Genomic DNA, 24,751 nt, shown 5'->3' with positions numbered 1-24,751 from the left:
CAAATACCTAAATAATTTAAATCCAATCGAACATTGCTCCACAAATCAATTTGCGAACAGAAATTTCAAATCGGCATGTTCAAAGATCGTGATGTCATAATGACGTCATAAAGGAGGTATGTCGGATTCCATTGCCGAGGTCCGTTTTGACTCAAACCTTAGACACCTTGTAGGGTTGCCAACTATTTGCATTTCTCCGGATTTGTCTTACTTTGAATGTTGGAACGCGAATTGGGATTTCAAAATGTTTGGATTACCACATAGTTGGTTGGTATTTATCTGTTTATTACGTATACCTTCAGAATTTAAATTGATTTGCTGAATATTAACAAGTTAATTAGCTAATTAATTATGGTTTTTAATGAAAGAATCAGATGCAGTAAGGTTACTTTGGGTTGCCAATATAAAGGCCCTTGACTAAAATAAAAATATGATGATACCACTGTTTCATAGTAAACCATGTGTTATATCTTCTATCATAAATAGACTTAAGTGAAGGTACAGTTTGCTAAATGATCGATCGATACTCCGGGAAATTTACAAGTTTATGTCAAGGGCGATGTTCAAAATTTATTGCTAGAGTAATGTTAGTGGTTAGATGTTGGCGATTTTGTATGTGGTTGAACCCGGCTCGACCGGGGTAATACCACAAACTTCAAAGTGAAGGGAAAACTTTACTATGGCTTAGAGACATAATGAGAATTATATTTATTCTACGTGTTACCTCTTTATACTTAAAGTCCATCAAGTGGAGCGTAAAGAAGCAATTAACCAGGCCGGCATAACTGCGTCGACCTTCCGGAGATGATTATCCCTTGCCGTTCGACACGTTTTTGGGCTTATCTTTACTTACTATCAAGTGCGCGAAGACCACTTTTTCATGGCATCGATAAAAAAAATGTGTAAGTCCCTTTTCCGCTCTTCAATTTTTTTTTAATATCGAGAGTACTTCCTCTGTGTTTGATGGAAAGTCATTAGCACTAGCTATCACCTGTTTCTAATCTGCTATTTAAATAAAATATTTTAATTTAAACAACATAAAATATCCCAGGATTTTGACCTCACCGGCAATCGCTATGACTAACCATGAATAACTTTCAACGCATTTTCAACACTTTCGTCTACATTAGGCTTACAACCATAAAGAAACTCGGACATCTGGCGTACAGGTGAAAGTAAAGTATTATTGTCAACAACCAATGGTTTCACATAACGTAACTATATTTGATTGACAATAATTTGATATTATTAGAAGCTACTTAAGACTAGGGCTGCCATTGCCTAAATTGCCGCGGTCGGATAAACACGGCAAAAATCCCGGATATTTGGCCGAGATATGTGTTTTTCCCCGGACACCTCTGAAAAAATAAAAATTATGATGCGCGGGGGCACATTTGGTGGCGTTCGGTCGTCGACTATTTGCCATGCCTTCTTGAATGCGAGTTATTATGAATGAATTTCAAGTTTTTTTTCAATTTATCATTTTGACGGACCTGTCGTACGGCCCCCGGACGCCCTTCAAACTAGGACAAATTCGGGTATTTCTGGACGGATGGCAGCCCTACTTAATACCTACCATGGATTGTCGAAAGGTTTACGCAATCGAAAATGTACTCGATAGCATTACGCACTGTTGCGTCTAATTGGCGGTTCTGATATAATTGAACAAAAATTTAAACACCATGCTGAATTTTATTACACTATTTGTAATACAAATTTGTAAAATTGGCTATACAAGTCACGTAAGAGCGTATCAAGGGCAGAAGCGCGACTAGAAAATACCCTCTTAGCTCAAGTTAAATATGCCTGTCCAGTTTCTATAGTCGCCGTGGCCGAAATCGGCTAGGAAGACATCATCATATGTAATGTACGGAGAAAATACAATAAAACATTTATAAGAGCAAGTATATTTTGCCGTCTTATTACTCAAAATATTTATCAACTGAAAACCTTAATATGTAAAAAAATGTATAATAAACACATATCGCCTATTGAGATGGTCAAAATATACAACTTGCATAAAAATATCTTCTTTAATAAAACGCCCATAAAACATCGTAACACTATAAAAATTGAGATCAAATTGCAAAAGCATAAACCATAAATTTAAAATTAGCACGTGACTAAATCTACTACTAGTATAAATCATTAGTTAAAAATTGCATCATACGCCAAAACAGGTGGTCTAGCAAACAGCCGTTTAGTATTATAACGGGAAGCAATCCATTACTTTCACTTTTTTAATGCAAAATTAAATATTTTGCATCATTAATATACCAGTTTTATTTTTAATGCATTATGTAATGAGATTCATTCGAGTTGGTATAGTAGTGGTTAATATAAAGGCTTGTATATGTGATATTCGCTGGAGTAGGCTTCTTTTATAATATTACAAGACTTATGTTAAACTGTCTTTATATTACTGGTGGTATTTATTTTACTGATTCTCTCATAAATTAGAGGCCGCCTGGGTAGGTATCACCGCAATGTCCATTTCTGCGGCACAGCAGCAGTGTGTAGTCACTCTTGTGTTCCGGTTAGAAGGACATTGTAGCCAGTGTAACTATTGGACAAAATAAGACTTAACATCTCCTGTCTCAGGATGGCAAGCGTAGTGGAGTACCAAACAATACTTTGTAATTCAAGGTGTTGGATTGTGTTTCTTCTGTTTATGGGCGGTCGTTGCGTTTACCATCAGGCGAACAGCTAGCTCGTCTCGCCATCTAAAGTAATAAAAAGAACATTAAATATAGGATCGACGATAATATTTATGTTTAGCAAACTAAAAGTTACATACATACATAACATCACGCATTTTATCCCCGAAAGGGTATGCAGAGGCGCAACTAGGGCACCCACTTTTCGCCAAGTATTTTCCGTCCCATGTGATAGGGGGCGAGCCTATCGCCATATCGGGCACAAATTTCAGACTTCGGGCTGATACTGAGCAGAAAAACCCAAATATCACTTTGCCCGACCCGGGATTCAAACCCAGGACCTCAGAGCGCTATTGTACCGGACGTGCAATACAACTGCGCCACCGAGGCAGTCTACTAAACTAAAAGTTGATGTATATAATTTTTAGCAACCAAGCGATTTCAGTCAAAGGAAACCTATTATAAATTCAAATCCAACAACCTAGATCACCTGATATTCCTGACACCGTAAAATATTTATGTAATATGATTTATCGACAGCATTATTTATTACAGTTGTAATATTGTAATATATTATCTAACTGTAATATTTCTAGTTTCACTGCAATAACGTGTGAAAAATCATTTATCTGCGATTATCATACTAAACAAGTGTAACAATTGCTAACGTATCTCGTCATATGTTCTGTAATACTGTATTCGATGTTATAAAGAGAGAATATGAGACCGCCTCGACATCCCACTGGTAGCAATCTCTATTGGCAGATGACTGAGGAGACCAATCGCTACCAAATTTCACAGGAGCATCCGCTAATTTGAAGATTTCGTAAAAAAAAATATTAAAGTTGCTTTAGCCGTTTTAGAGTGCATATGGAATATACAATGATACATCCATACACACATTTATGTATGTATACTAGATATAAAATATAACATAAAATGAAGGCTTATGTTTATGACGGAGTTAGATATCGTATGACGGAATGAGCGAGACCATAACCATATTATTCACAAATTCCAATTAGAAACTGAGGAATGATATGCGAATCAAAGAACTCATACAAGTTTTGGATTTCCGGCCTGGAAGTCAAACCCAGAATTTACTTGCTCACAACGCCAATACATCATCGGGCTCATAAGACAATTGCATCCAGTCTGCCTTCTTTAGTTTCTTTCTTATAGTTCTTTTAAGCCTTCTTATTAGATTTGTTTTAGGTTGCATAGGATTAGTTACGGGGTTCAGGGCCGTCCCATATGTGTTGAAGAAGATGACCGTGGATTTTTGTTGGTATGCCGGCGGTATACAGGAGTTAGGAAATGTTCAATGCTCGCTCCGATGATGCTATATTCCTGAATGTCGACATTAGGCTGTAAGACCGGTGAAACCAACATAACCGTTCCACTCATCCTACAAGTGGTGGTAGCAATAATGCGTTTTTTCCCAGGGAAAAAAAGGGTCACTTAGGTTGGACCACTCCATGTCCATAACTGCAGTCTTCAAAACGTCGGAAGAAAATTATAACATAACAAACCGCGATAATATCCGAAAACTAGTTCATTTCGATACGTAATAACACTGCTGATTACATAACCTAAAATAACAATTTGGAATTCAGTTATATTTGTAATTGGATTTGTTGGACGAAGTGAATCCTAACAATAATCATTACTCAAGCAGGGAAAGTATTTTTCGTCTCACCATTACCCGCGATTTACTGGATTTCATAACGTTTGTAATAATTGAGATGTCTTGTTTATTAGGCTAGGAAATTTATTGCAACACCATTATTTGCTTTGCTTCGTTTTTTAAGCTTAGGGTTGTAATGGAGCATTTGCTGTGTGTGGGTATAATTGTACTATATTTCTTTATATGTTTTGTTTTTCTCTCCTTTTACTGTACATGTTATTCTGTTGTCCCAGTAAGAAATATTTCTTTCTTTCAATTTAGATTTTAATAGAATGTGTAAAAAGGTATGTCACTTACAATATATAACTTACTATACATGAAGCTTTGATAGTAAATTTTAGTTGACGGCTATTTTTCATTTCTTGTATGGTGCAAATCTAAAATATATACATGAACTGTGGTGTGTTGCATCTTATCTATACAAATATTATAAAGCTGAAGAGTTTGTTTAATCGGAAGAATCTCAGGAACTACTAAACCGATTTTGATTTTTTTACTATAATGATATGAATGATGATGAATGATAATGATTTTTTTGCTATAGGCTACTTTTATTTCGAGAAAATATTTATCCCGGAAAAACTATTACACTCAGGTGGAGCCGCAGGCAAAAGCTAAATTAAAATATAAACAATGGACTGTGGTTTGTTACATCTTATTTTTTTTATATAAATAAGGAGACATTGAACCTCCTGATGTTTACCTCTGTGACTGCTACGAATGTATTATAGTAACACCTTTCGTAACTTCGAAATCTTAGCATTGCATGGTGATACATCATCTTCAGACACAATACTTTCAAACGCCCGTGTCAACATAAATAAATAAAAAAATAATTTTAGTTTTATAGTGCCCAGCTATTTTTAGTCAATTTTAACATGATAAAGCCTAATTTATACATCTGATTTGATAATGACTATAGTCTAATGTTCACAGCATAGAAAGCTGAAATAAATCAGCCTAACAAATATAAATCAAATTTAAAAATTACTACAGTCCAATGTCCATAGCATAGAAATATGTGGCATACATTGAATCGTTTATCTAAATATTTCATTAGGTAACGCGTTGCGTATAGTAAACTACGTACAAATTGTTTTAGAAATTTACTAAAATTATGCAAACATTACGGTCATTTCACAGAAATATTGCGTTAATTGTTATACGTGACATTCTTTTAGTACGCGTTGATTCTCTTCGTCTAGTTGGTAACGTAAGCATGTTTTTATAATTTTAATGGCATTTTTGGTTTATTACCCTACATCTGAGAATTGTCTATAAGTGTGTCGACCGTTTCGTGAAGTCTGCCAAGCCAAATTTGAGCGTGGTGGAAATACATATAAATAATGTTACAAAATATTGTATTATAATATAGGGTTAATTAAGGTTTAAAGTTGCTTGTATACTAGTGTTCATCTGGATAGTTCATGCGGATATTTTTGTGATATAATATGAAAGTCACTGTACCTAGTTGACAAGGAATTATAATATTTATCGTCTAATGTTTAAATCTGAAAATCGAACAGCGTAGGTCATTGCCATAAGGATTATATTGCTATTGATTATGACCAAATATGATTTAAGTTGATTCAAATGGTAATGAAATTAAATAAAATAATTTATTTAAACTTGTAAAATGTTATGCATTATTTAGATGCCGATTCCTATATAATATTCTTTGTCAATTTCACTGTTGTGTTTATCACGCCATTTTTAATCACCAAAGGACTTAACTTACATCCATTTTATATAAACATACAAGGAATTGAATTTTAAATCACAAGGCCGCACTCAAACCCGGCACCGCTGGATTGCAAAACTATTGAAATCTTAAGTTTGCAATTGTAATTTCTTGGCCACAATCTCATTGGCCAAATTTAATCTGCAAATAACTTCATGTTCCACATATAACGGTACAAAATATTAGGTCACTTTTTATCCCGGATTTATAATGACATACAATTGTAATGGAAGCAAAAAGTTCAATAAAAACTATATTCAATAACACAATGTATCGATCCAAATAATAACCAAAAAAATTTATTTTGCAGGTGTAAGCCGCGTGAACTAGAAACAACGCGTGCGGATTATTGACCCAGTCACGAACGGTCACCGGAACCATTATGCCATATAAATCCCTCACCATCTGAATGCGGACCTGACCAGCATTGCAACTAAAGCACCGTTAATTATGCCAATTTAACCATGGAAGAAGTAGCCACGCGAACTGCCATGGAGTACATCCCTCCACTACCCCCGAAAACTAAAAAGGGCACCACTACCCTCACAATACGACCAGACGGCGAAACAAATGAGTTTAACACAGATCGTAACTTGGAATCTCTAAGTTCGATGCACTCACTCGTCCTTAATTCTAAGACACCATCCACAACGGTATTCGTAGCGGCAACCCAGTCAGAACGAGCCGCGAGTAAGCCAAGCACGGACGCTCTCAACGGTCCCCACGTGGTTACAATCAGAATAAACACTGACGCGGACAAACCTAAAGCGCCGAAAATATCCAGCGTCCATCTAAAGAGCGACGTGGACTTCGACAGCCTCAAAATAAATGAATTATGCAAGAAAAACAATAGCCTCGTCAGAATCACTGTCGATGAAACCAGACAGAAGATTCTAGAAAACGAAGAATTAACTAAAACCGAGAAGGCGCCGTACATCTTCTGCAATTCATTCAGCTCTATGACCAACATGGTTATGTCGAGTGGTCAGTGCTCCCCGAGCGACACGCTGGACTCAGGCACGTGCAGTGACCTTGACGGAACGCCGCCACCGCTACCCAAAAAGAAGACGACCAAATCGAGTTCCACAAAGAAAGCCGTCTCGGTGACTATGATCCGAAACGGGAGCAGTCAAGGCGAACTCGATTTCGAAGACAACGACTCGAACATATCGTGCGACTCTCTGAACAGTAGCGAATTGAACGGCAGCCTGCATGCCGACGAAAGTCATCACGAATACATCAAAAAAGAAAAGAAAAATACAGAATCACCCGCCGCGGTGCCGACGTACGCCAAAGCGAATAATAAAGACAGCTTTCTACCTCAAGGTCTACTGCAAGACATTAGAGACCGTTCGGCGAAACTCAGTACGGTCGAAACCGAAAGCGAAAAGAGCGAACACGAGGACGCGATCCAGAATATTAATGAAAATGCTAATATTCCGAAAGAAAGCGCGCAGCTCACTTCGTTCCGTCTAGTTTCGCAGCTTAATAGTGAGACAAAGACCGTCTCGGAGTCATTACCGGCGAATTTTTGCACAAAAACGCCGATTATTAGCGAAAGTACTTACGAAGACAGAAAGATAGAGGACAAAATGAAACAAGAGCAAATGTGTTACAGCAGTCATTATTTCGACACGGACAAGTTTTATGATTTCCATCTGAACGAGAAAGAGTTTGATGACGATAAATCAGTGAAAAGTGTTAGTGTTGGAAAAAGTGATAGTGGTGTGACCGAACTGGAATACTTCGCGGGAGTGAAGGATTACAAGAATGAGGAGTTGCCTTCCACCATAAGGAGTTCTAAGGGCACGATCCGAGGCGTCAAGAACCGGGTACGCGCCGGAATAGCGACCTTCCTTCAGATGCAGAACACGACAAAGGTAATCTTAATTATCATTTTAATCTCGCGCGTGTTTGTTGTTATGCACGTAGTTATTTTGGAGGCCAGAAATTTTCGAAAGTGTTTCTCGCCACGTTTAAAATTAAAATGCACGTTGTTCGCATATTGGGTATTGAGCCTTCATGGCGCGTTGTCGAGAACAATAGCAAAGATACAAGTACTACAAGTAAACAATTGACATGGGTTGTTTAATTACAAATTTAAAATTACGAACGGAACTGTCCGCGATTTGGTCTAAGGCATTTAGTAAAACAATGATAATGTCCTTGCTATTGTGGTCTAGTGGACAGGTTAAATTCTTACTGGATGCAGGTGTTTTCGGTACAATAGTTAGTTACCTATAGCCTAGTGTTTCTACTTATTCTCTACACGATTTTGGTCTCTAGATGCTGCCAATTTCTTTGTTTCGTTTTCGTTGTCATTAAATGTTATGAGATGCGGAGCTGTATTATATTTGCTATGCATAAGAATAATCATACCTTAACCTTTTTCCTAAAGTATATAAAATGTATTCCAAATATATTAAAGATGATCAATGAAAGATATCGCCAGAATTGAATCCCGCCCTATTTTATTACTTCCCGGAACGCGGCAAAACCATTCTTTAGTGCATATTTACAATCTGCACTAGAGTCGTTACTTGGATTCAAAATCTATATGTTACGTCTTCAGTATATGTAATAAATGAAGTCTTAGCGCAACAATTTAAAAAGTTAAAAACCCAAACAACAATGCGAAACATAAAATAGCTATATGCGACACGCCTACAATCCCACGGAAAAATATGTACTAAAACTATACTTCTTTTATATTCTATAATTACGTTATATCTTCCGCTTTTCTATGCATTTAATTGATGCTAAGCATTTCCTCCAAGGCTCCCACGTAGGCTTTGTCGGAAGAGCAATCTGCTTCACATTGACATGAAAAACTTATAGAGAAAGCAGCATCGACAATTGTTGGCGAAGTCTTTTTATAAATGTTTAGTATTAGCTGAGCTCGTTTTTGTTGAGAGCTGTAAATGTTGGTATTTTACGCTCTTTAGACAAAGATAAATGTTTTGCAGTTGTTACAATGGATTAAGCTATTAGTGGTAAAAGAAAAATTTGCGAACAATTTCCTGACGAGTTTATTAATGTTTTGTATCTTTCACATTATTTGATGTAGGAAAAGAAATGATTCACTGGCTCACTATTAAAAGGACCTATGTTATATTTTTTGCACAAATAATATATCCATATTAATATTGTAAAGAGGTAAAACTTGTAACTTTGTTTAAAGTGGCTATTCTCTGGAACTACTGAACGAATTTTGAAAATTCTTACACTAAGAGGAAGCTAAATTACTCCTAAGTACTATAGGCATTTTTTTATACCGGGAAAATATCCTTGATCATATTATCATAGGACGGAATCTTAGCGAAGTGTAGAATCATAATTATCTCTCTGTCTAACTATCTGGGATCACTTATGAATGTATGTATTTCTTTGGCATGTGTGTCCATACATAGGAATATCATTGGACTGTGAAACGCTATGCTGATTGGTAATTCATTGCGCGGTTTTCTTAACACAATTTTTAACGAGTTTCATTTTACTTTGTAATAATGTTGCATACTTTCAATGGCTACTTTATGAATTACAATCGTATGAGATAGATTCTGAGTATAAAAAAAATCTGATATAGAGACAAATAGTAAAAAAATCACTTGTAGCAGTCAGCTACGAAAGTAGCTAAACAAATTCAAAACTTCAAATCGTATACGTTAAGTTTAATTAAAAAAAAAATTGGGTGAGGTAGTCAATCCCTTATACTTTATTTTTGTGAAGATTTTTTTTAATAACGTAAAAGTGTATAGGCAATTTGAAGTCTTCAATTTGTTTAGACACTTATGAGAATAGCTGTACATAGGTGTTTGACGACAGAATTAGACAAAGCGGTAGTAACTTTATATGGCCTTTCGTGTACAAATACCACTTGCTTACCACAAAATCTAAGATTTAAAATGCTTTCTTATAAATTACTAGTCCTAATAGTCGGTATATATCTTCTATCAACAATGTTTTAGCGTTTATTGCAGGGGATTAATGTCCTAGATTATAATTATTATCTAAATCTAAACTACAAACAGTTAATTACGCTGTACCAACTCTTCATTGTACAGTGATTCAAATATAATTAAAACTGTGCCACTTTGCTCGTGTTTGTACCACTATAATACTAACTTAGTTTCCTTCGGACATGCTAAAGAATCATAAATAAAATAAAGACCTATTTAAAATCTTTAAATACTTATTTAGACGAATCGAGATCCGAATTCATATAAATATTCACATTTGTATAAACTGGTCATCATCAGATTAATCAAGATAACCACGTGTATATCGGGCAACGTCTTTAGTTGGTAATAACTTTGCATTACCATAGATAGTTATTTATAAATACTTAACGCACTCATGTTATAATTCTAAAACCACTTCAATAAATCACATCCTGGCCAATAGATATTGTAATACAGATAAAAATAACTTGACCATAGTTTTTATCTTAAGACCAGTTCTAGCTTCTAAATAAGCTCATGTGTATCCTTGCATTCTTGATGTCAACAAAGCATTTATCTTCCGCGTACAGATGTACAACCTTGATAACATTACAATCACTCAGTCCACTTTAATATATAATATCAGCCCTATATTATATACTGTCCCACTTCTGGGCACGAGCCTCTTCTACTATCGAGAAGGATTAAGCTTCAATCAGAATGCTGGTCTAGACTGGATTGGTAGACTTCACAAACCTTCGAAATTATTATGGAGAATATTATGCATGTTTCCTCACGATGTTTTCCTTCACCGATAACGCAAGCGATAATTCACATAACTTTAGAAAAGTTAGAGATGCATACTATTGAACCTGCAAACATTATTCTCGGTAGTCCATTCACCCGCAACTAGGCTATCTCCACCCAGAATAAATTGGTCGCCGGCTATCACAACTACACGACACTAGATATTGTCAAAAACAACTCAATATTGTAAAAGTATATTTTGAAACCATATTTGAAATCACTGGCACGCGCGAACGGGAATCGAAGCAACGGCCTTGCGTTCGCAAGACAACTTTCACCGGTCTACCACAACTGTCAAAATTATGCTGCTAATGGCTTCTGTATGCAAATTCTTTTCCTGTTCATCTATCGTTCTAAATGGGTGATTATGATAGTTTTAATTAATTACAAACGGAGTTAAGAAAGCTTGAATGGAAAATAATTAGAGAAGGTTAGGCTCCGCGCATACGTTATCAGAAATCCAACATTACTATGATTAATTGTCTCAGAAACTTCAACAACTTTTACGTTAATTTTAACTTTTGTGTCCTGCCAGATAGTCGTATATACGATTGTAGCCTGCTGTCTGATTGTAGCAGGGTTGGCTCCGCCAATTCGAGGCCCGGGGTCAGCTGCAAATTTACTAAGACAGACTAACAAATTTTAGGCAATTAACGAAAGATGCCTGTCATGTTTAAACCCTTATCTGTGCCAGCAAAAAGGGATAAAGATAGTGTCAGAAATAGTTTTCATTATTTTTAGTTCCATATAATAAGTAAATGTTTTCTGAGAAAATCGCCCTGAGCTAAAAGACCGTCCAATGTTCTATATCAGTAGCAATTCTCTTCAACATATAAAAAGTTTTCAAACGATATATTAGGGCTATGTGTAGTAAATGAAATATTATTTCATATCTTTGTTCACACGAATAGCCTTGACTTTTCATATACTGTAAGAACTTTCATTTTGTCGGACTGTATAAAATGATTTGCATACATTGCTTCACGTTTTATTGTCTGCTCGCCTACAAGCGCCAGTAATTTTTATAGCGTCTAGTTATGATTTCTCTTGTGGTTCTTCGCTTCCTATATACATCTACTTAGAAAACTTGATCAATTATAATCATTTCATTGATGTATTGAAATATTATTAAAACTATCAAAGACATTAGGCACTGTTTAAATTTAAGAAAAAAACATAATTTTTGTTTCCGTTTCGGGTATTCTACTTATCTACAGGCATTATATTCGATTGCAATCAGGCCGGCAAAGTATGGCAACTGCCAAAGGATAATCTCTTGTCATTCGACTTTATACTCTCATCACAGTCCAACACCGCTCATCATCAGGTGCCGTAGGATCAATTTCCCGTGCCCATATGAAAAAATCTCCAAACTTTCTCACTATCATGTATAGCCAATTCCTGATGCAATATCTATTAAACACTATCTCAAAATTGCGCACAAATTGAACTTAGTTATAACATTTATTGATGCCTAGAACATAAAATTTTCCTTTCTATCAAACGCATCCAATCATAAAACGAACTATAGAAATTAGACATCGGATTAATCAGATTTCAAGACATGCTAACAGTAAACACATTATTGCTATAATAAAGCCTGAGTCATCGTCAGCGAAAGGCAATATGAAACTGCATTGCACATTGATGGATGAAACGTCATTGCAATAACAGCATTATAAAATTTCTCCATGTTTAAAATAAAGTGCAAGACCTTTAGTGAATATTATCCTTAGCAATATTTATACGTGGTATTATAATGAGTTAGTGTGCTGCTTAATTAGTTGGGTCAAATTATCAAAACACTGATTTAATAAGTGCTTTAATGCCCTTCATAAGCTAATTTACTTCTAACAGTTTTTCTTCAATTAATACCTATTGGTTGATTACTGAGACCTTTTTTTATATTAGAACATTCGAGAATTTAATCGGAAATTGAAATCCCGAATCCCCGATTCACCATGCCACGGCCGGATTATTAAACACTGCGCCTCTGAGGCTGTTTTATAAGAAAAAAACAAACATAAAATTTGGCGTCACCAAAGTAATATTAACTAGCTTTTGCTCGCATTTTCGCCCGCGTGAAGTAGTTTTCCGGAATAAAAGTCCCGCTATATATTTTCCCGGGATATAAAGCAGCCTATAACCTTCCCAGGGTCTTAAATTATCTCCATACCAAATTTTATAAAAATCCGTTCAGTAGATCTTGAGAAAATCTATCACATAGACAAACAGGTTTTAGGGACTTTGTTTTATAATATGTATAAATTATGAATATTATCACTTTTACCCACTCTTTAATATACCGCTATCTCTAAATTAGGTTAGTAAAGCCATAAAATTAACGAGTTTTATATTATGTGGAAAAGTTAAGTCGGGTGACATTAATTTTCACTTGAAATACGTTACTATTTCAATGTAAATAAATAGAGACTTTATGGTGTGTACTTAGAATTCACTTTACAAGTATTTGAATCTGCAGTAGAAATTAAATGTGATTATTTGATATGGTTATAATTTTAACCTTAAAAATCAAGTTAAATTCAGGTTACCCATTGATCTTATTTACGATCCATTACATGTATATTTCAAATTATAAAATGATGTATTCATAATGTTTCCTTATGTTTGCACGCATGTTAGAACATATAGATGCCATGAAACTACCGACGCTCTCGGAAGTCTGCAGTTGCCAAACTCTCAGAAGGCCCCAATCATATTGATTAGACGAGCCACAAAACCTTGCTAAAGAACACCGATTCTTATATACAATGATTTGCGAGGCTATTTAAATCAAAAAAAGATCCGAATATCAATAGAGAAGATGGTTGGAAACTTGCTTATGTTCGGATCCTGTTCTACATTTAACTCGGAACCCAAAAGACCGGCTGCCAGATTTCAAGACACTGTCAGCTCATTCTACGTAGATCGGACCACTAAAAGCTAAAAAGTTTAAATACTTGTATAATTGTAAAAAGTAGCTAGATTGTAACATTGACTTTTCGGATGACCCACACCTCAATCCACCTCGTGACCCCGAAGGCTGCAAAGTCTACGAAACGTCAGGCAAAAATTATAATATAAAAAACCGCAATAAAATCCGAAAAATAGTATGTATTTAACAAGACAATCAACAAACATCCGGTATATGTTGATTGACAAATTAGTTTAATTATTTTTAATTACTACCTCCTAGCACTTAGTATTAGAAAACGATAGATGTAACACAAATACCATAATATTTTTGTTCCATAGCTCCGCGCACCAACAAAAAAATATACTAAAGATATTCATAAACCAAAATATATACAATCTTTGGAAATAATAAGCCGTCTATCACGGATTTGTAGTTACGGGTAGAATTAAAATGTAGCGTCACGTTTGGTTGCTTTATTTTGGATACGTTTCTTTGTATTTTTTATCACTTTATTGATCTAACAATGGTATTTTGTGATACCATTGGAATTCTAGATTTTATTTCTAGTTGGAGTAACAATGTTCACAAACCAAAATCAATAAAATATGTTATTCGTATCAGAGTTTAGACTCTATTTTTCGTCGCGTTAATTTTATTTAATTGATTAGTTATTGCACCTGATTATAAGATTTACGCCTCATCACTATTAATAACCCTATCTCCCCTTTTAGAATAAAGGCGTGACGATATTGCATTTGACTTTTTTTTAAATATGACCCTTTTCTTCCGATGTACAGACACGATCCTGCTGTTTTATTATATGTATAAATTACCGTATCAATTACCATGAAAACCTCTAAGGAACGACGGAAACAAATAACTACCGAGCACGACTCGACATATAACTAATTAACATGTAATATCTTTAATTAATCGTCATTTCTGCTAATTAAATCGGTAGTGACAATATAATAGTTGTCGGTATGTGTGCTGGAAGTACCAAAACTACTCTACCGCGTAATCTATTCATGCATTGCGACGTAAATACATTATCAAGCATGTAATTAAATTATAAACAGATGGAAGTGTGTATTGTTTTAACTGTAGGAAGCGTACAGGGTATAACAGACCGAGTAAGAAACAGATATCACGCATTTTATATAGAGATTTAGGGGTCGGCAGGGTTTACGCGTGGTAGGTCTCTTATATGTGAGAATCCACCTGGACAGATACCACCGCAATGCCTATTTCTGCCGACAAGCAGCTGTGTGTAGTCACTGTTGTGTTCCGGTTTGAAGGACATTGTAGCCAATGTAAGTAACTATTGGACATAATGCGACTAACATAACATGTCTCAGGATGGCGAGCGCAGTGGATACCAAACAATTCGTTGTAATTCAAGGTGTTGGATGATGTTTCTACTGTTTATGGGCGGTCGTATCGCTTACCATCAGGCGAACGGTAAGCTCGTCTCGTCATTAGAAGCAATAAAAAAAATAAAAAAAGGCAGAGGTGTATCAAACCCACATTTGGCCACATATGTTAGGTTCCAAATAATAGTCGAAGCCCGAGTTAGACCCATATAATGGAAGTTAATCGTGTATTGTTGATTAGCCTTATCATGTTAATTAGTCTTGTAATAGATGTAGATTACAAGTATTAACTTATAAAAACAAAATAAACGATTAACCTAATTATTTGTTTAATTTACTGATTGTAATTTAAGGAACAAAATTAAAAGCAACTGTGTTCGCGACTTCGCCCGCGTGAAAAGCAATTTCCAAACCCTATCGATTTATACTGCCACCTACCTGTACCCTGACCCGTTTTAAAAATTAAATATCGCCAATGGAAGCAAATTATCGGGATAAAAAGTGACCTATGTGTTAATCCAAGACATGGTGTATCCGTCCGTCAATTTCCATCCAACTCCGTTCAGGTGTTTCTGAATTTACTTCTAACAAATATTCAAACGTTTTTACAACCTTTCGCATTTGTAATATTAGTAAGAACTAATATGGTTTTGAATATTTATAATTGATAAGCAATTAATAATTGCGCGTAATAAATTTTAACACATTACTTCAATAAATGCAGTATAGTAAACAGAATTTACGTAATCATACAAAAATTACAAAACGACTACATGTGTTGCAATACTTAATTAAAATAACAATAATGTGTCAATATTAACACATAAGCAATAATTTGACATGATACATTTTAATGTCACTTTGTTTTGAACAATATTTTTATACTACGATACTATAACATCGGTTGACTGGTTTACGAGATATTTTAAATCTTTCTTCGGGTCTATTAGATCCCAAAAGTAAATAAGAAATTCTTACTATTGTTTAGAAATATTTCTGCTGCTATTACGGGTTGAATCTTTGCTTTGAGATTCGTCTAATGCTAAGCATTAGTGAGCACGCACAATTATGTTCCAGATTAAATGAATTTTTGAACCTGTAAAATTTTATACATTATTTAGATTCCATCAATTGACTCTACCACTAATTCTGAAAACAATTCTCACCAAAAAAGAACGGGAAAAAACTCCAGTGTTGCTATCTTAAAGAACATTGTAGGGTAATTACTGGATAATATGAGAATTAACGTCTTATGTCTTAGCATGACGAGCGCAGTGGAGTGCCTTGCAGTACTTTGTAATACAAAGTTCTGTAGGGGTGGTCGTATCGCTTACCAGCAGGCGAGCGGCGCGGCGTGGTGGTCTTGGCATACAAAAATTGAGAACATAGCATTGATAATTGTACAATATAAATGCATCGGTGTTACTTTCATTATAAATTGGATAAAAAAGTAATGCGCGGGCAAGTAAGATACGTGTTACAGTAGGGGACCGGACAAATTTTCAGAAGGTGTTTTAAATTGATCATTGTGGATATAAATAGCCAAGAAAAATAGTATTTTGCACAAATAAAGCTTAAAAAGTACATAAAACCATGACTAAATGTTAAATAGCTATAATTCCCGCGCAAACGCTACATTATGTCATTTCGTCTCGTGTGACGTCATACGTGGATAAAGCAACTTGACAAGTCTTGTCATTTGAACAGTGATTCAATAATGCCAGATTAGGGTTATTTACCCTAGATTTAGGGTAAAACTGAATCAGCAGGGTATTTTTTATGGTAATTTTTGGGGTAATTCTACGAGTTAAGGTATTAAAGCTATTGTTTCACGGTATTGTAATAAATATTGAGCTTAGAGAAAGATGTTTCCTACAAAAATTGTAGGCCATGAAACAATTATAATTGTTTATTCAATACAATTTTCGTGTACAGCTAGTTGTTCCTAATAAAATGAGATAATTAAATTAATAATTATTGAAGTGGAAGTGAAGAAAGAAGTGGCGTCTGCACAGATAAGGATATAGAAAAAAAAAGTACCGAATTATTTATGATTGGTTTAAGGGTAAAATTTTAAATTCCAAATAATCCTGGGGTAAAGAGAAATTATGATCTGGCAACACTGCATAGACCGTGTTAATCTCAGGTTACTGTGTAACAACCAGAATTCTATATAAATAATTATTCTATTCCATATCATGTGGCAGCTAAAACATAAATAAATACATCTCATAGCCATAACCTCCCTGGGTGTACAAATGATTTAATTAATTGAAATATTCATCGATTTATTTTAAAATAACACAACGCGGTATGACATCCAGATGACGTCTGTTTGTTTACATTTTACCCACGTGTGACGTCATGCTCCGTGATTGGTGTTTCATTTGCCGTAAAGAATAGACTAAAAATATTATAATTATTGTATTTTATTTATTGATTTAAAAATACAAATCACAACTCTTTTACAAAAACAAATATGAGATAATATTTTTAATATTACAAACTTTACTTTAAACTGAATTTCACATTTTTTGGTAATACCTGTCCGGTCCCCTGTTGAATGGATATTTGAGTTTAAATTAATTAGTAGATTTCTTGCTTATCGGTATACATGTGATATGAAGGTTTGTTTTTATTCTTATATACATATATTATCGCCCATTTACAGACAGTACAAGTAAAAAACTATAATTTGTGTTTGAATCGGTCGAGGCATTTTCTTAACAAAAAAAATATCTAACATAAATAATTTAAAATACGATTTCAATTATTATCTCTAATAAACGGGCTGTCGAATCCAATTTTTGTTTTATTTATTTATAGATCAAATTTTTTATGGTTGAGGATAACAAAAAACATACAAGTATTTAAATTCCATTTGCCAGTAATATAAAAATAAAAGAAAACTCTCAGCAATCGTCGAGCTCATAAATTAATTACAAAAGTCTCAGAATAAAAACTTACTCACCACATTATTGAGCGCCGATCGTAATTAAATTAATTAGAAAAACGTCCAGTAAATGATGCATTTACCCCTACCACAGACCTTCCAGATCCCGCAAGCACTCGGTTAGCTTTCACGGTGCGGTTTCGAGATGTCTACCTGTTTTCTTAACATTCCATTCCATAACAACACACTTTCTGTAGTTAATTTGTTCGATAGAAACTCACGTTTATTTCGTATATGCAAATCCTAAATTGTACTTTCACGTGATAGTCAATGACTATTATAAAACATTAATTTAATTAACTTATTAAGATGGTGGTAGGAAATGTTTGTATCCGCCCGGATAGCGACAACCGTATACACAAAGTGTTAAAACCCGCCATAGTGACCCACGTAAGTGTGTCGCATTCCGGGATCAGTCTGTATATATCCGGTTCTATCAGGCCGGCATAATTATGTCCACTGTCGACTTAGACTTAATACCTCTTAGTAAACGAAGCCCGTGCCGAGCAGAGAGACACTATATTATACAGGCCAGATATTATTATATACAGTTTCTACGGTCAAGAGGTGACCCATCGCTAGTCGGTACAATTATGCCAGCCTGTTTAAAAACAATATCAAGTTCAAGTTAATCACGTGCAATGATGCAAGTCTTTAAAACACGTGTCTTATACACGTGAACGGATAGACTTGGATCATACGGTTAGTAGACAATGATTGGATCACCAGTAATGAGTTCATTGAGGTAATCTTTATGGAAAACTTGTTAAGTATTCTGGAATTAAAAGTAAGGTCAGCGGGCCCTATTCCGTCTACAGGAACTTACCCATCTTTTTGCAATTACGGACGTTCTAAAAAATATTTAACATTACCTTTATATTGGCTACCAATTTTGGAGTCAGTGACTAATCAAAGTTGCTTGTTGAAGTAGATAAATACATGAAAAATTTTACGATAATTTATAACTATATGATTTTTTACTGAAAATGACATTGATTCCTATGATATTATATATAATTCAATTTGTGCAAAAATACATATAACATAGATCTAGTAATAGTGACATTAATACATACATACGTGCATTAATACATCTCCCACCTTCAATAAATGCCGGTGCATTAATATTCGTCCCATGCTAAGTCCCGTTTTATATTAGACTAATCAAATTCATAGAAATCTGAAATGACGCCATCCCTCAATCGGAGAGTAACCGCAGGCCACTGTATCTCAAAGTAGGAAATCAACCAGTAGACCGTTTAACCACACCATTGAACTAAATATACATCTCTCTTAGGGTTGCCTCCTCAGAATAAACTGTATGTTATGAAGTATTTTTATTTTTTTCTTTTGTTTTAAATGACGAGGCGAGCTTGCCGTTCACCTGATGATAAGCGATACGATCGCCCATAAATAGTCATAACCATCCAACACCTTGAATTACAAAGTATTGTTTAGTATTCCACTGCGCTCTCCATCTTGAGACATGAGGTGTTAAGACTTATTATGTCCAGTAGTTTCACTGGCTACAATGTCCTTCAAATCGGAATACAACAGTGACTAAACACTGTTGCTTGGCGGCAGAAATGGACATTGCGACCTACCCAGGCGGACTCTCACATATGAGAGATCTACCAATACAATAGATTATTGAAATTATTACTAGTTAAAGGTGTTAGATCATAGATTAGTAGAATTATATGTAATGAAACTATTATAAAAAATAAATGTACTGACACTCTGGTCTGTTATGTCTTGTATTGACAAGACGTATTTTATTTCGCATTACCTATATAAATTTCTGATTTCATCTATTTAAAGTAATATTTATCAAAAGGGATAGTTGACAACCCTAAATCCACCTGCTCTGATTGATCATGCACCTGAAAATTACGTGGATGTGGTATTGATATTAAAACCATAATAATTATCAATGTCACGTTCTATTGATATTACCTTTGTTACCATTTAATATTTTATTACTTAATAATGTGAGATAACAATAGAATTTTTCTTTGATATGAACTAGAATAATGTTCACAATATAGTATTAAAAGAGCCTACTAATATTATAAATGGGAAAGTTTGTGAGGATGGATGTATATTGTATGTATGTTTGTTCCTCTTCCACGAAAAAATTACTGAAAGGATTTAGATTAAACTTTACAGTAATATTGTTAATACATCAGAATAACACATAGGCTACAATTTATAATGATTCTGTGTAATTTGGTCATAATATTACGATATGTATATCAAGTAAGTCCGAAAAAAATGTATCCCGGAAGTCTTCAAGCGGGCGAAGCCGCGAGCAAAAGCTAGTCATTCATAATTTCTCCCAATAAAATACCATGTCTATGAAAATTAATGACTGAAATACTCATTAATTTCACTAATAACATGCTAACACAAAAAGCCATATTACGAACACGATAATCACACTAATAAATTCGTAATAACTTTTTGATAACAAATTCGAATTAAATTTAATGATGCCGTATCCATAACGGTTTTATTGCCTCCCGGACGTATCATCTCGTGGGCGCGTCGTGGGCAGTTCCAAGGCAGGTCTCATGCTTTACATAACTGATACTATAACTGCATTATATAGAATAATCGGTAGTAATTTATTCCATTTATTATGAATTATTGCTTCAGATACCGATAAGTTCTGATATCTTTTTATGCCATCTATATGTATTATAGAATTTTATCGGGACTGTGTTTGCATTACATTATCATCATCAACAGCGTATTTGATCTCATATTAGGGTATAAGCCTCTCAGATAAATATGACACGAGGCATCACGCCAACTTCCTGATTCCGAGCTCACTGAATAAATTTAAGATGAAAAAACCAACTTAAAATATTTTAGGCCCGATCCGAAATTCGAACTCAGGACCTCGACATGATAGTCGTACGCGTACAACGTAGCCAACTACGCCAGCGAAGCAAGTAACATAATTACACATAGTGAAATAATCTTAAAGGCTTACACCTCCATTATAATATAGAGTTAAATCATTCATACTTTTTCTCTCACTTAAAGCAGAATGCCACGCGATTATCTCTCAAGATAATAAATCAATCATTACTCGTAATTATACGATAACAATTCAACGATTATGAAGAATGCTCAACGCACCGACGAACACATTATTAAAATATTATTAAATCCGACAGCGTTGCGTGTTTATTGTTATCTGGTTGTATCATGTAGTATTTATGTTGGACAAATCGCTTCTAGATTTATGTTTGTTCGCTTTGGGACATGACGGGCTTTTTATAACGCGAAATATATTTCAACGTGACGGTATTTTAGTATCGAACATGATTCTTGTCAATCGTTATTTTGTTGAAAAACAATTTTCATATAAAAAAAAATATATGGAATTAAAAAATGTAATATAGAATTCCAAATTCGAGGAGATTTCGCTACTTCTTTCGTTGGGGACAACGTAATTTACTTTTGTAAAGATTTGCGCTAATGGCTACTCATCGCACTATCATCGCGCTTGAGTAGGATTTCAAATAGATATTTAATGTATTGAACTATTCAATAAATATAGCTTATGTCGTCATTTAAGAGCCTGTTCTTAGCTAAGTCGACGCTGTAATAAATGAAAAACAGCTCTCAAATCTGTCACATACCACAGTATGATTGAGTCACAACTCAAGATATCATTTGAGCTAATGTTAATGTGAGTTTATTGTATAGCGACTATCTTAAGATGCTGACCCTAATTTGACAGTGTCTCAATTAATATCGTACTTGAGAGCGCAACTAAAACTTAAAATGGCCGTTAGTATTTTTCTTTAACAGCATTCGCCCAAATCTCGTAAGTCAGGATAAGCCTTTGTTTAATACACTCTAATATCTCCAAGGCCAACATGGTAACTCCCTCAGTAATAGAGGAGGCCCATGTCCAGCAGTAGGACATATACCACCGATATAAGATTAACTTTGTCAGTAAAAGATGAGGTCCATGTCCAACTAAGGGACATGTACCACCGATATCATTACAAACATATACAAAATGTATCAATCAGTTAGCAAACACATTGCGTTTATCATGCGTTTACGGTTTAGTAAGATAGACACGCATAGCAGATTTTAAACGGTGATTATTTTATTAATCCCTTTTGAAACATTGTGGCAATGGTTTCAAAACGATCAATTGATTTTGAAAGGTATAATCGTCGATGAACGCACTTTGGTTAATCAGGTAAACAAGTTTCAAACGAGAGGGTCGTTCGTCTTAAAACTAACACGTTTGGACGTAAGCACTTGAGGTTAAATAATTTTATTCTCAAACATTTAACAAAAATTATATCGCCTTCAAAAACCACTAGAAACCAAAAAAGAAATTTACGTTACATACATACTGCTAACTAATTTTGGAGTCAGTGCCTAATATCCTTCTTTTGAAGTCGGTTGTAAAGACAAAAAGTCACTTACATGAGAATAACATAACGAGATATAAGTAATAATTCAAATACAGTATAGTAAACAGTAGCTCTTACTTTAATCTATTGTGTAGCTGGCCAGTGTGCTTAGAATATATATATATATATATATATATATATATATATATATACAGGGTCATTTTGACATTGCGTTACTAAATGAAACCACATACTTATCTACTTGGAAATAACACTACAATAAATTACTTGAGCCGTACATGTAAAATAAAAAAGTGTAAGTTTCAAACAAAATAAATATCAATAAAAAGTAATTATAATGGTTTGTCAGTTGTACAATATATATTTATATTATTGGTTAAAAATTGTAATCATAACCTCAAAAACTTTTTATTTACTCGACTGAAGGATTCTGCAACAGTTCGGTGGTCGCTATCCAAGCACCAGTATTCTACCACTAGCACCTCTACCTGGTAAATTAAACATTAAATCTCATTATTCATCTCTTCATAACAGTTAACTAATTTATCGAATGTACTATCACGAGATATATCCCATACATTATGTCCGATTAGGTCATAAATAAGACCCAACGGTACTTACTAACGGGTCTAATATGCTCAAAAATATTAGGTATTTTGTTGGAGTAGATTGGACAATATGAGTCGACATTAGGTATTTAGTTAGACTGTATGCAACGTAAAAAGTGGTTGTTAGATCGAAATTACAAGCGATGATTGCAATTGCTCGTTTATTCCTTTTTATTATAGTATTAATTGTCGGCCTAAGAATAAAATTTTGTCATAACAGGTGAGGAAAATATTGCAGATCCTTGTGTTATGTCATCTATACCTTTGAATTTTATGGCAATAATTCTAAAGGAGTGTGGGTATGTAGGTGACATTAAATAATTGTAATAATACCTGCCTTGCATGATATACTATCCAACTAAGCACGGGCCGGGCTCCTCTGAGGGAGTCGGTGAAGTTAAAACAAGGACAACATTAAAGGTAATTTAGAGCCAGTTTCACTTACGGCACAAATAATATATTTTTTTGATTGTTCTAAATAACGAGACGAGCTTAGTGTTCGCTTGATGGTAAGCAATACGACCGCCCATAAACAGTAAAAACACCATCCAACACCTTGAATTACAAAGTACTATTTGGTATTCCACTGCGTTCGCCATCCTAAGACATGAGACATAGACGTTGCAGTGGTACCTACCTAGGCGGACTCTCACATATGAAAGACCTGCCAATAGTCGAATATTACCACTGATACTCCGCAGTTTACGCAAGACATTGATAACAAACTCGATCGACTCTACACCATAATAACTACATTACCTATTATAAAAAATTACACGAATACAAATTAATATATATGATTGATTGTTCCTTTGATCGCTATCCGCATTCCTCGCTCTAACCTTGATGTTAGATCTAATTCCTTGCGGTTTTTTCAGCTATTACATGCGAAAGGTAGTGCGTTCGATTCTGCGTTTCCGCAACAAACAATTATCGTTTTGCTCATGGATTAACATCAGCTGTTTTCTTCCGATTACTCGTGATGTATTCAGATCTTTGCTTTCTGCTTTGTTTGCATAATCTGGTCTACAGTTAAAATTCCATTTTGCAGTTATTCGGCAAAGTGGCGGCAAAAACATAGTGGCTATCTAATTGCCAAAATTAATTTTAAAACAAGACACTGTGAGCTCATTCTGCGTATATCGGACCACCAACAGCCATCAATTTAAAAATGTGTATAATTGTAAAATGCAGGTAGCTATTGAACTTTGACTTTACGGATGACCAACACCTCAGTACCCCCCAGGATCACGAGGCTGCAAACTCTTCGAAACGACGTGAGACAACTAAAATATTAAAACCGCGATAAAATCCGAAAAAGAGTTTAATTTTAATAATTAAAAAAAATCAGCGGTTTATTTATCCTATGACTAATATAGATGCTGGAAGGGAAAATAAATAGGTAAACCGCTAACTCAAATTGGTATTTGAAACCCTCAACCAAGGAACAGACGATTCAAAGCGAGTACAAGTTCATCACGAATACTGTTGAAGCGTTGAAAGCGTGGGAAGGACGTTTCTACTGAATCTATTGAGACTATCAACTACCGACAACAGACTATTGATAAGAATGGCATTTACTTGGTCTTGTATCCGTATGGCCATTTTGTCCTTTGTTAATAACTGTTGCTTGTGTAATGTAAGAATTTTTGGTAAAG

General features: G+C 34.7%; 1 protein-coding gene across 1 annotated transcript in view; it reads left to right on the top strand.

Moving 5' to 3' along the window:
• The window catches only part of LOC115448028 (glutaredoxin domain-containing cysteine-rich protein CG31559), a 96,516-nt gene that overhangs the window by 30,803 nt on the left and 40,962 nt on the right, over nt 1-24,751 (top strand). The window contains exon 2 of the mRNA XM_030175328.2: nt 6,396-7,965. Within this exon, the coding sequence (XP_030031188.2) occupies nt 6,550-7,965 (1,416 nt within the window). The 5' untranslated portion in view covers nt 6,396-6,549. The remainder of the gene's footprint in view (nt 1-6,395; nt 7,966-24,751) is intronic.

Source organism: Manduca sexta, chromosome 7 (genome assembly GCF_014839805.1).
Source record: "Manduca sexta isolate Smith_Timp_Sample1 chromosome 7, JHU_Msex_v1.0, whole genome shotgun sequence".
Classification (NCBI taxonomy): Eukaryota; Metazoa; Arthropoda; class Insecta; order Lepidoptera; family Sphingidae; genus Manduca; species Manduca sexta.
The sequence above is the reverse complement of the archived record's forward strand: the minus strand, read 5'-3'. Positions and strand labels throughout refer to the sequence as shown.